Here is a 13,894-nt window from a genome sequence, read left to right on the forward strand (position 1 = left end):
GCTATGTCTACAACTATACACTTTCCAAATAAAAGTTGGTTCTTAATTTTCAGAAAGTGCTGGATCCCTTCTATAACATTAGTACTCCATTCCTCTTTGGACAAAGAGATGAAGGACCACAAGCGTGTCTGCTACTTCTTGTTGGTGGGGGCTGCCCTTCCGTTTGTTGTTGCTAAATTTTACCTTATGTACGTTAATTTACAATCTCAGAACATTAATACATACAGACAAACTGACATTTTTTTTTTATTATAAATATGATGTATGATGATGCTGATGTTGTTGTCCAAGTGAGTAGACGGCTGATGTTGTTGGAAGCTGGCAGGTCTTCCACACAACTCACCACCCCTCACTGGCAAACGAGAACGACTTAAAGAGCTGTTGCTGCTCAGCTCGCAATCTGGGCTTCCTCTTTGCCTCAGAATAGGTGATCTCAAACACAGTCAGTGTGTCTCTCGGTTTTTCCTGTGGTGGTTCCACATGGAATGGGGGCCGTGCCTCTCCGGACTCCACGTCCTTCCAGTCTATCTGGATGAAGAGCGGCTCTTCCCTCAGGTTTTTCACCAGTTTTTCACGCCTTATCTGGCTCTTGCACAGTAGCTTCTTCAAGAAGTCTTTCAGCATGATGTCCATCTCCGCTGTATAGTCTGGAGATGTGCAGCAAATGGAGGATCTGAGGTCAAAATCAAACCTATCCTCCTCATCCTTCAGGAATGGGTACCTGAAGGACGCCATGATAAAGAGCACGATTCCCATAGAGAAGTAATCTACTGTGTGGTTGTAGTCCATCTCTAGGAACACCTCCGGGGCCATATAGAACAAGGTCCCCTTACATCCTTTAGTCATGGCATTTCCAAAGACATTTTGTGCTGCCAGACCGAAGTCAGCGATCTTTATATTCCCGACTCCGTCCAGAAGGATGTTTTCCGGCTTGATGTCTCGGTGGATTATACCCTTGGAGTGGATGTACTCCAGGCCGATGACCATCTGTGCAGCAAATAGTCTGATGGAAGAGAAATAAAATCATTATTAGCATCACATGTTCAATACACAAATAAAGCAGAAAGATGTATCCATGGGGCCAGGTGCACACATAGCAGAAACGCTACCATTGCAAACCGCTGCGTTTTATGCACCAATGTTACTCCATGGGCAGCATAAAAAAATGGCATGGGTGTGTGTTTGTACTTTAGCGTTTTTATAATCGCTAGTTTTGTTGCATATAATGCATGAACGCATCAAAAAAGCACATAATGAAAGTCAATGGAAACGCAATATATTAAAGGACAACTGAAGTGAGAGGGATATGGAGGCTGCCATATTTATTTCCATCTAAGCAATGCCAGTTGCCACGCCCTCCTGCTGATCCTCTGCCTCTAATACTATTAGCCATAGCCCCTGAACAAGCATGCAGCAGATCAGGTGTTTCTGACATTAATGTCAGATCTGACAAGACGAGCTGCATGCTTGTTTCTGGTGTTATTCAGATACTACTGCAGAGAAATAGACAAGCAGGGCTGCCAGGCAACTGGTATTGATTAAAAGGAAATAAATATGGCAGCCTCCGTATACCTCTTACTTCAGTTCCCCTTTAAGTTTTGTATGCGTTTTTGATGCGTTTTTGTTTTAAATAAAGATATCTGATGTATTTCCGCTTCCTGTTGTCTTCCTAGTGATTTGCATAAATGTAAATATTAAAACCCATAAAAAACGCATACAAATCTCACATGTGTTTTGTATATGCAAACCGCAAACACATTAAAAACGCACGCAAATAGGTTAAAACCCGCATTTGCTGTAAAAAACGCAGCAAAAACACACAAAAAATGCACACAACTTAAAATGAAAACATGGCATAAAAATGCAGCCTTTTCACGTTATGTTATGTGTGCACCCAGCCTGACTCATTCTAACAAGATCTAATACAAATTTCAGTGTGTGTAAAATGACTTCCTCACATTGATGTGATGTAAATAAAGCATTTTACCAGAATCTTTTCTAATAAGGGTAATTTACAAGATGGAATAGTTGTAACAGGGAGACTAGCAGATAATAAGATTCTCATCTCAAAAAGTTCGGAGGTATGTAATCTTACCTTAGGGTTGTAATGTCAAAGGGAACATCAGCATCATCTATAAGTTTAGACAGGTCTCCCCCGCTCAGGTACTCCATGGCAAAGTAGAGGTAATCCTCCGACTGGAATGTACCATAGAGCTGGGTGATGAAGGGACCCTTCTTAAGGGTCTTCAAGGCCTGACTCTCCCTAAAGATGACCTCGGGGTCTTTCTTCAGGAATGCTCTTTTCCTGACCATCTTGATGGCCAGCTGTTGGTCACTGGCTCGATGGGAAGCAAGGTAAACCTGGAAGAGACAGAGGAGAATATTTAGTATTCGATAGTTAAGATGGACCAATAACAAACACAGAATATTTATATCGTGCTTTTCTCCTGGCGGACTCAAAGCGGCAGAGCTGCAGCCACTAGGATGCGCTCTATAGGCAGTAGCAATGTTAGGGAGACTTGACTAAGGTCTCCTACTGAATATGTGCAGCTTACTGAACAGGCAGCGCCGAGATTCGAACCCTGGTCTCCTGTGTCAGAGGCAGAGTCCTTAAAGAGAATCTGTACTTTAAAATTCTTACAATAAAAAGCATACCATTCTATTCATTATGTTCTCCTGGGCCCCTCTGTGCTGTTTCTGCCACTCCCTGCAATCCTGGCTTGTAATTGCCAGTTTTAGGCAGTGTTTACAAACAAAAGACATGGCTGCTAACAGCATGTTATAGGCTCAGAGGAGCTCAGTCTGTGACTCACACGGAGCCTGCAGGGGGTGTGTAGAGGGTGTGTATAGCTTCTGCCTATAACAGCAGAGCAGCACATTCCTGCCTGAGCCTGGCAAAGCGGTCAAAGGAAAGAAGATTAGATTATAACAGAGATAATACAGCCACTGTGCAACTAGGAAAGGCTGCAGTAAGACAAACCACATTAGAACAGGTATAGGAACTTATAGGATAGAAGAAATAAGGCTGAACATTTTGTTACAGAGTCTCTTTAACCATTACCAAAGATGCTCAAATTCGAATTCAGGTGAATTCCGGATAGTTACTATTCGGATTTCACCCTGTGACCTGTGTGGGCTGGGCAGGGGGGTCAAGCTTACCTATCTGATGTCTTCTTAGGTCAGTTCCTCGGTGCCTCACACGATGCGTTCCACACGGCGGTCATGTGATTACAAACACTTCCTCCTTCGGGTTGAAGGAGGAAGTGTTTATACTCACATGACAAGTGTGGAACGCATCGTGGGAGGCGCCGAGGGATGGACCGAGGAAGATAGGTAAGCTTGACCCCCCCCCCCCCCGTTCAGCCTGCACAGGTAACTGGGTGAAATCCGCATAGCAACTATCCGGGTCTCACCCGAATTCGGATTTGAGCATCTCTGACCATTACACTATCCAGCCACTACAATGCAAAAATGCTGCAGGCCAGAGTTGCTACCTGTCTATATCTAGTTCCACTGAGACCAATAAAGATGGCTATCTAAAGCCATATCTGGGCTGACCCCGCCCCTAGGGTAATCTGTCTAATTACTTACCTTGCCAAATGCCCCATGTCCGAGAAATTGATGGAACTTGAAGCTGTCCACAGTCAGTGGCGTCCTGATGGTCTGGATTCCACTCGGGCCTTGGAAGAGAAAGAAAAATCACATTAATATCATCATCTACTGAGATTTCCTATAAACCAAAGCGTATACATAATCAAAGCCTATACATGGTTGTAAAGGTAGCCCTACACTGGCAGATGTCTCGCTGAGATTAATAGGTAGTGAGAGATCTGCTTGTGCTCATCCACATCTTTCCTGCCGGGGCCTTCTCACACTTATCTCTACTCCTCTATATGTCAGCCAGCATTCTCCCGCATGTGGACTCTGTGAAATAGTGATGAACCTTCTACCCTAGAATTTCCCCCAAAGGAGAGATCATGGAGAAATGTGATGGGCTGGTCATGTGATCACAGTGCAGGTAACTTTTGATTAGCTGGTCAGGATCCTTTTGATCCTGTATCACTTTTTATTATGGAAAAGAAGCAGAAGTGAGATGTGATCAATGTGGCTGTGACTTGCCAATCAAAAGTCCTACAAATCTATCATATCATCAGAGCATCCACATATTGTCTATGATCTCTCCTGTAGGAAAAAGAAAGACATAGGATAAATTTGACCAATCAAATTGCATGATTGAGCAAATCAGATTGGACCAATCAAATTGCAGTTGCCTCAAGGAAATAACACTCTTTACTGAGCACAGGGGCGGTGTTTCTAAAGCGGCGAACTAGGCAATTGCTCATGCTCAGGGCCCTAGAGCAGGCAAACGCCCCCTTCCTATGTTCTGCCATCTCCATCCCTGAACACTGGCGCCTGTCCTATGTGACCCGGCAGCATGTACATACTCACATAGCATGCTGCCGGGTCAGAGAGAACAGCCTCCAGTGTTAGGGGATGGTGACAGAAGGACACAGGAGGATGCCTGGCTACTGGAAAGGTGAGTGCAATGCTGCCATTCTGCATCAATACAGGGCACAGGATGACCATTATTAGCTTGGAGGGGATACCCTGGAAGGGGCATTCAGCTGGCTCAGGGCCCTGGGGGACAACACTATCTAGGATGTGGGGAGCAAAGGGAACAACTATAGCTGCATTGGAAAGTGTAGAAATATAATGTAATGCGCCTTGATAATAGCAACGACTCAGCACTCATTAATGGTGTGCCTGCTGTACACTCATTGCTATAGATTGCTCAGTATTAACCTCCCTGGGGATAAGCCCGACACAGTGTCGGGCTAGCCACCACAGGGGATCGCATGGCCCCGGGAGAGTTTTTTTCAATGAAATTTGTTACATAGTCTTCAGCTAGCACTTGGCTAGCTACCTGTGCCCCCCAAGTGCCTCCGCTCTCCCCCCCGATCCCCGCCGCAATACATACCCCCCAGGGATCCTGCGATGGCGCAGCCTCCCGATCAGCTCCAGGCTTTGCTATGGGGAGGATCGGGACTGCGCATGAAGTCATGACGTCATGTCTGATCGTTGCCATAGCGACGACTGAAGCTAATTGGGAAGCTCCGCGGCTGGGTGAGTGTTGCCGGCGGCGATCGGGGGGAGCAGATAGGTGCCGGGAGACTTGGGGGACACAGGTAGCTAGCCTAGTGCTAGCTACGAAGTTTAGAGCAAGATTTATTCCAAAAATCCCTCCCGCGGACGCAGCCTCATAAACTACGTACCGCCAGGAAGGTTAACCTATATATTTGAGATGCGTAATAACCAATAATGATGTAGTACTTACCAGCTTCTTCCTCCTCCACATCCACATGAGGTGAAGCATCAGACAGCTGATTTCCTGGCGCTGGAGTCCCAGCTACTTCCTCCACCACATAACCAGAAACATCAGCTTCTTCATTCTCCTCCACCAGATGCACACGAGGTGAAGCATCCGACAACTGGTATCCTGGCGCTGGATCCCCAGCTACTACCTCCACCACATGACCAGAATCACCTGTGAACACAAAGATAAAAAAATGATTAGCCTAACATTCAGCAAAATGCAACTTTTATTATTATGTTTTGATTTTTTAAAGCGCCAATATATTACGCCGCACTGGACAATAAGTATATATAATGATACAAGAATGACAGATGTAACAAGGTTATACAACATACAACAAAGTTATTCAAACAAACGCTGCAAGATACATGATCATGCGATTATGGGCTATAGTTAGGTATGCTCAGTAATACAGGTACAAGCTTTCACACACCGCCTAGTGTGAACCCAGCCTGCATCCTCTGACACTTCCGCCTTTACAGCAGCAGTGTGCCCCTGCACACTCCGGGATAATTTACTTTTTGTGAAATTGATTGAACCAATCAGATTGGATCAATCACATTGGTCTAAAGGTGCCCATTAACGCTACAATTTTTTCATCAGATGCGATCTTTTGATGCACTTTTATGACCACAAGTAATCGGAAGTTAATTATTGATTGTTCAATAAGGGCATTTTCTCTCTTCAGATACTATCATAAAATCCAACTTTCAGATCGATTACATATTCTGTAAGCGACCAAACAATCGTTTCACATCAATTTTCCCCCCAGACTATAGTTTTCTGTACATTTTGATCAGAAAAAGTGTGTCGAAAGAAAGATCGTATCCGACAGGGGCAGACCACGCGGCCGCTTGGGGCCTCAAGGTCTTAGGGGCCTTGGTGGCTCCGTGACGTCGGCGTGACGTCACTGTTTTCCCGCAGCCCCGCGGGGCTGGCAGAGCAGAGCAGGGCTGCGGGAAGATGGCCGCCGCCGAAGCCCTGCTCTGGAGACTATTTATGTCTCCAGTACAGGGCTTCGGGTGGCCATCTTCCCGTAGCCCTGCATTCAATCAGCGCGGGAGATTGGAGGAGGGAGGGAGCTCCGTGGGAACTGCGCGCCTGAGGAGCCGGCCAGGAGAGGAGACGGGGAGAGAAGACTTCTGCCAGTGCCAGGTGAGTAAATTCTTTTCTTTTTGCAGCCCTAATTGCCTTTATCTGCTGAAAATGTGCCCTAATTGCCTTTATCTGCTGAAAATGTGCCCTAATTGCGTTTGATATCTGCTGAAAATGTGCCCTAATTGCGTTTATCTGCTGAAAATGTGCCGTAATTGCGTTTGATATCTGCTGAAAATGTGCCCTAATTGCGTTTATCTGCTGAAAATGTGCCCTAATTGCGTTTGATATCTGCTGAAAATGTGCCCTAACGCGTGCAGTGTGAACGGGGCCTAATTGCGTTTGATATCTGCTGAAAATGTGCCCTAATTGCGTTTGATATCTGCTGAAAATGTGCCCTAATTGCGTTTGATTTCTGCTGAACTGTGCCCTAATTGCGTTTGATTTCTGCCGAACTGTGCCCTAATTGCGTTTGATTTCTGCTGAACTGTGCCCTAATTGCGTTTGATTTCTGCTGAACTGTGCCCTAATTGCGTTTGATTTCTGCTGGAAATGTGCCCTAATTGCGTTTGATTTCTGCTGAAAATGTGCCCTAATTGCGTTTGATTTCTGCTGAAAATGTGCCCTAATTGCGTTTGGTTTCTGCTGTAAATGTGCCCTAATTGCGTTTGATTTCTGCTGAAAATGTGCCCAAATTGCGTTTGATTTCTGCTGAAATGTGGCCCAAATTGCGTTTGGTTTCTGCTGAAACATGGCCCAAATTCTGTTTGTTTTCTGTTGAAATGTTGCACAAATTGCGTTTGTTTTCTGCTGAAATGTTGCACAAATTGCGTTTTTATTTTCTGGTGTCTGGGGTAACTGTTGCTGCATTTATTATTAAATTGTCATAGTTGGCTATATTTGCTGCGCTACGGTTAGGCTCCGCCCATACAATGTCATGACCACGCCCATCCCTGCAAACAGCCCCGCCCCAATCCGCCCTCCCGCTCCACCCACATGACATGGTCACGCCCACTTATGCGGTATAGCCACACCCATTTTCGCTGATGTCAGGGAAGCAGGATAGGGCCACTTACTACAGTCCGCTTGGGGCCACAAAAACCTTAGCTGCACCCTTGGTATCCGATAAAAAAAATTGTACCGTTAACGGGCACCTTAAGATTAGACTAATTACATTCCATGATTGGACCAATCAGATTGGACCAATCGGATTGCATGGTTTGACCAGTCAGATTGGATCAATCACATTGCAAGATTAGACCAATCAATTTAAACCAATCACATTGCATGGTTGCACCAATAAGATTGAGCCTATCAGATTGCCCTGTTGGACCAATCAGATTGCACAATTGGTCCAATCAGATCAGACCAATCACATTGCACAATTGGGCCAATCAGAATGGACCAGTCACCTCAATTGTGGCCATTAATGATCCAATCTTTTTTCGGCAATTTGATTGGTACAATCTCATTTCGTCCAGTTGTGACCAAGTAACCCTGTGACCAACTGTTCCAAGTTTGAGGACCCTACCATTAGCATTCTAAGAATGGTTTCAGTTTAAATTTCCTATTTTAAATGAATAGCTAAAATTTGGTAGCAGCATAACGGGAGGAGGAGGCCTCATCAGAATCATAAACAAAATATTTGTTTATCTATTTGTTCACATATAACATAAAATCTGATGGAAAGTGCCATCTGCTTCCACCACGCCCCTCTGGTGATGTCATAATAGCAGCCTTTGCATGTGCATGTGCAGGTGCTGAGCTTCCCTGACATCACAAGAGGTATACAGGCTGCTATTATGACATCACTTTCCTGACATCACCAGAGGGGCCTGGTGGAAGCAGATGGGATCTTCTGGCACTTTCTATACTGGCCACATTCCCAAAAAATTGCATAAAATGCATATCAAAACACAAACAAAATGCACAAAAATGCACTTGTGACTCATATGTGTGAAATACAAATGCAGTAAAACGCAACCAAATACAAGTGTGAAACGCTTCTGCGAACGGCAAATGCACTGAAAATGCACTTCATTATGACAAAAAATGCAGAAACACATATGCAACAAAACACAACCTTTCACGCAACGCCTAGTGCGTTCCCAGCCTGCATCTTCTGACACTTCCACCTTTACAGCCGGAGTGTGCCCCTGCTAACTCTGGGATGATTTCATTTTTTGTGAAATCGATTGAACCAACCAGATTGGACCAATCACATAGCATGATTAAATCAATCTGATTGGACCAATCACATTGATCTAAAGGTGCCCATTAATGGAAAAATGTTTTCATCAGATCTTTTGACGCTCTTTTATGACCACAAGTTATCAGAAGTTAATTATCGATTGTTCATTAAGGGTATTTTCTCTCTTCAGATGTGATCATAAAATCCAACTTTCAGATCGATTACATTTTCTGGTCCAATCAACCAAAGAATGGTTTCACATCAATTTTTGCCACACACTGTGCAATTTTCTGAACATTGTGATCATAAAAAGTGTGTTGGAAAAGCGCATCTGTGGATCAAATAGAGACCTTAAGATTATACTAATCACACTGCATGATTGTTCTAATCAGATTGGACCAATCGGACTGCATGATATAACCAGTCAGATTGGACCAATCACATTGCAAGGTTAGACCAATTAATTTAAACCAATCACATTGCATGATTGCACTAATCAGAATCAATTAAATTGCACAGTTGGACCAATCAGATTGCACAATTAGTCCAATCAGATCAGATCAATCACATTGCACAATTGGACCAATCAGACTGGACTAGGCAATTTGATTGGTGCAATCTGATTTTGTCCAGTTGTGATCTCAGTCACCCTATGACCGACTGTGTCGTATGAGGACCCTACCATTAGCAGTCTAAGAATGGCTTCAGTTTAAAATTTCCTATTTAAATTGAAAGGCTTAAATTTGGTGAACTGTTTTAAGCTCCTCCCACTTTTTCTAAATTTTAACCCCAGTCACCCACTGACTGACTGTGTCAAGTTTGGGGAGTCTGGCTTCAATACTGTGAGAAAGACAGCTTATTACATTTTCTCATTAAAGTAATTGAGAAAAATTTAAAAATCATCACTCATTATTGGTCTGCCTGCTGTTCACTCATTGCTATAGATTCCTCAATATTAACCTATATATTTGGGATGTGTAATAACATATAATGATGTAGTACTTACCAGCTTCTTCCGCTTCCACCACGTAAGGTGAAATAACCGATATCTGATATTCCGGCGCTGGGTTCCCAGCTACTCCCTCCTCCACATGACCGAAATCATCCGATATCAGATATTCCTGTGCTCCTGAAGAACGCCCGGTAGAAGGGGCAGGTCTACAGCAGCGGAAAAGTCTGCCCAAGAAAGCCCTGATGGAACGCACAGCTGCGTGGGCTCTGCTCCTCCTAGCCGGTGGTGTGGGCCCTGGGGTAGCAGTCGCAGGCTGTGCTGAAGGCTGCTGAACCTCAAGCCTGAGGTTCAGTTTGCGTCGCCTTTTACAGCAGCGCAACATAATTCACTAATGAGAATCTCACTAATGAGTAAATCGCTCGAGAGCAAAAGCAATTGTCTTCACTTGAGCAAATGGAGACAAAAGTGAGCCTCTGAGTGCTCAACACCTGTTTATATACACAGGCTGCCATTATGACATCACCAGAGGTATACAGGCTCTATTATGACATCACAAGAGGGGGCGTGGTGGCAGCAGATGGGACCTTCTAGCACTTTCCATCAGATTTTATGTTAAATATGTGAACAAATAGATACAAAATAATAGGCCTAGAATGTGGAACCATGAATGTGTACATGCAGAACATAAATTATAGGACTACTACAGCAAAAAAAATAAAGCAGGTAAAATCTGTCAGAACCGACAGCTTTTGAACTAGTCCTCGTGTGAGATTCGCAGGGTATTATTTATTTTCCATAAGCATTTCCTTAATGGCAGTTGCTAAGTCAAACTGCTAAAATAGTGTACAGTTGGGTGTGGAGACTGGCTTATTTTATTTATTTTTCAGGTAAAATTAGTCAGTGGTTGGTCATAACTGAAAGTGTGTACCGGGCTTTGGTGAGCTGAAACCAATGTAGCGGTCAATATGCACCTTACCATGGAGTGTAAACAAGAGTTATCTCACTTAGGTTGCAGCCTCCCTTCTGATGAGGCCACCGCCTTCCCTTATGCTGCTCTCTGGGTAGGAATACACTAGGCAGAAACGCTAGCATTGCATAAAACGCTAGAGTAACTTTCTGCATATTTTTCCAAAACGCATCTAAAACGCACATTGTGGTCAGTATAAAAACACCTTTTCAGTGTCCTCTCTGGCTCATCACTAGGAAGTTCAAAGGAAGCAGAAACGCATCATCAAACTTGGTTTAAAAAAAAAAACACATTAAAAACGCAATAAAAATACAATAAAAAGCTATACCTCTGCGTCACAATTGAGATTATGTGCGTTTTAGATGCATTTTGGAAAAATATGCAGAAAGTTCTGCATTACAAAAAGGCACATTGTAGAACACAAATTAATGAGGTTTTTCATGCGGCCCATTGACTTACATTATACGCGTTAACGCTATTGTTTTACGCAATGCTAGTGTTTCTTCCTAGTGTGTTCCTACCCAGAGAGCAGCATAACGGTAGGCGGCGGCCTCATCAGAATGGAGGCGGCAACCTAAGTGATTTAATCCCTGTTTAAACTCTATGATAAGGTTGTTTTTTTTTACCTCTACGTTGGTTTCAATTCACTAAAGGACTGGTACACACTTTCAGGCTACTTACACACTAAGACGTTGCGTTAGGTGCTACGTTAAGGTCGCATAACGTGCCCCTAACGCAACGCATGGTGTGCCGGAGAGGACGGTAGAGTGAGCCGCGTTAGGCGGCTCTATCCGCATAAGGTCTCCTAGAGTGGCGCTGATTGGCCGGAGGGACCACGTGATGCGGAGCGAGACACTCCGCATCACGTGGTCCTGCCGGCCAACCAGCGGTCGCCAGTGCAGTGCATATTAAGTAGCCATGTGCGCGACTACTGTAGCAGCATCTCCCCGCCTCCTCTCCGCCCCCCACTGAGCATGTGCAAACAGTCTAACGCGGCTAAAGCCGCTAGAACGCACAGCATGCTGCACTTTCACTACAACGTGCAGCGTTACATGTAACGCAACGTGGGCAGTGTGAACAGCCCACTTGTGTTACATTGCTGTGCGTTGGGGGAGCGTTACAGGCTGCACTAACGTGTGCCTGTAACGTCCCTGTGTGGAAGCAGCCTCAATTATGATTGGCCAATCGCTGACTAATTTTACCAAACAACCTCTAAGCCAGTCTCCATACTCACCTGTACAGTATTTTGTCAGTTAGACTTAGCAACGCCCATTAATGCTTTTGGAAAAGAAATAATACCCTGCGAATCCCACATGAGGACTAATTCAAAAGCTGTCGGTTCTGACAGATTTTATCTGTTTATTTTTTTTTGCTGTAGTGGTCCTTGAATTTGTGTTCTACGTGTACAAAGTCATGTTTATCTATTTGTTCACATATAACATAAAATCTGATGGAAAGTCACCAGAGGGGCGTGGTGGAAGTAGATGGGACCTCCCAGCACTTTCCATACTGGCCACATTCCCCAAAAATTGCATAAAATGCATATCAAAAACGCAAACAAAATGCACAAAAATACACTTGTGACTCACATGTGGGAAACACAAATTCAGGAAAACGCAACCAAATACAAGTGTGAAACACTTCTGTGAACCGCAAATGCACTCCAAATGCACTTCCTTATGACAAAAAATGCAGAAACACATATGCAGCAAAACGCAACCTTTCACGCAACGCCTAGTGCGTTCCCAGCCTGCATCTTCTGACACTTCCACCTTTACAGCCGGAGTGTGCCCCTGCTAACTCTGAGATGAGTTCATTATTTGTGAAATTGATTGAACCAATCAGATTGGACCAATCACATAGCATGATTAAATCAATGTGATTGGATCAATCACATTGGTCTAAAGGGGCCCATTAACTGAACAATTTTTTCATCAGATGCGATCTTTTGAGACGCACTTTTAAGACCGCAAGTAAGCGGAAGTTAATTATCATTTGTTTAGTAAGAGTTTTTTCTCTCTTCATATGTGATCATAAAATCCAACTTTTAGATCAATTACATTTTCTGGTCCAATCAACCAAAGAATGGTTTCACATCAATTTGCGCCACACTGTGCAGTTTTCTGTACATTGTGATTATACAAAGTGTGTTGAAAAAGTGCATCTGTTTATAAAATTGTACCGTTAATAGGCACCTTAAGATTATACTAATCACACTACATGATTGTGCTAATCAGATTGGACCAATCGGACTGCATGATATGACCAGTCAGATTGGACCAATCACATTGCAAGGTTAGACCAATCAATTTCAACCAATCACATTGCATGATTGCACTGATCAGATTGAACCAATCAAATTGCACTGTTGGACCAATCACATTGCACAATTACATAGTTACATAGTTATTTTGGTTGAAAAAAGACATACGTCCATCGAGTTCAACCAGTATAAAGTACAACACCAGCCTGCTCCCTCACATATCCCTGTTGATCCAGAGGAAGGCGAAAAAACCCTTACAAGACATGGTCCAATTAGCCCCTAAAGGGAAAAATTCCTTCCCGACTCCAGATGGCAATCAGATAAAATCCCTGGATCAACATCATTAGGCATTACCTAGTAATTGTAGCCATGGATGTCTTTCAACGCAAGGAAAGCATCTAAGCCCCCTTTAAACGCAGGTATAGAGTTTGCCATAACGACTTCCTGTGGCAATGCATTCCACATCTTTGTAAAGAACCCTTTCCTAAATAAATGGCTAAAACGTTTTTTCTCCATGCGCAGATCATGTCCTCTAGTCCTTTGAGAAGGTCTAGGGACAACAAGCTCATCCGCCAAGGTATTATATTGCCCTCTGATGTATTTATACTAGGGATGGGACGAATCCACAATTTCTTCGAATCCGAATCCGGATCCGAATCTAAAAAGGTTCTCGAATATCTCGAACCTTTCGAATCCCGAATCTAACGAATCCTGCACATACGAATTGTGCGATCCGTAGTATAGTTGCCCGCAGTATAGGTAGCGAGGTAAAGGTGCCTTCAGTATAGCTAGCTAGGTATGGGTGCCTTCAATATTGGTAGCTTTCAGTATAGGTAGCAAGGTATAGGGGCTTTCAGTATAGGTAGCAAGGTATATGGGCCTTCAGTATAGGTAGAAAGGTATATGGGCCTTCAGTATAGGTAGCAGGGTATATAGGCCTTCAGTATAGGTAGCAGGGTATATAGGCCTTCAGTATAGGTAGCAGGGTATATGTGCCTTCAGTATAGGTAGCAGGGTATATGGGCCTTCAGTATAGGTAGCAGGGTATATGG

General features: G+C 43.9%; 1 protein-coding gene across 1 annotated transcript; it reads right to left on the minus strand.

Moving 5' to 3' along the window:
• Window positions 1–336: 336 nt before the first annotated feature.
• On the minus strand, window positions 337–10,048 carry LOC137543207 (protein kinase C theta type-like). Its single transcript, XM_068264666.1, has 5 exons — window positions 9,667–10,048; window positions 5,336–5,545; window positions 3,592–3,680; window positions 2,096–2,361; window positions 337–1,003 (listed from the first exon to the last, which is right to left on the minus strand). The coding sequence occupies exons 1-5, from the start codon at window positions 9,992–9,994 to the stop codon at window positions 340–342; spliced, it is 1,557 nt and encodes a 518-aa protein (XP_068120767.1). The 5' UTR covers window positions 9,995–10,048; the 3' UTR covers window positions 337–339.
• Window positions 10,049–13,894: the final 3,846 nt, after the last annotated feature.

This window comes from Hyperolius riggenbachi, chromosome 2, assembly GCF_040937935.1.
Source record: "Hyperolius riggenbachi isolate aHypRig1 chromosome 2, aHypRig1.pri, whole genome shotgun sequence".
NCBI lineage: Eukaryota > Metazoa > Chordata > Amphibia > Anura > Hyperoliidae > Hyperolius > Hyperolius riggenbachi.

Excerpts from the sequence above, each read along its gene's own strand:
- LOC137543207 (XM_068264666.1), bottom strand. The coding sequence starts at position 9,994 with ATGTTGCGCTGCTGTAAAAGGCGACGCAAACTGAACCTCAGGCTTGAG. Across the intron at positions 5,546-9,666 it reads GGTGGAAGCGGAAGAAGCTG|GTGATTCTGGTCATGTGGTG; the intron begins GTAAGTACTACA and ends TTGTGTTCACAG. Across the intron at positions 1,004-2,095 it reads TTTGACATTACAACCCTAAG|ACTATTTGCTGCACAGATGG; the intron begins GTAAGATTACAT and ends CTCTTCCATCAG.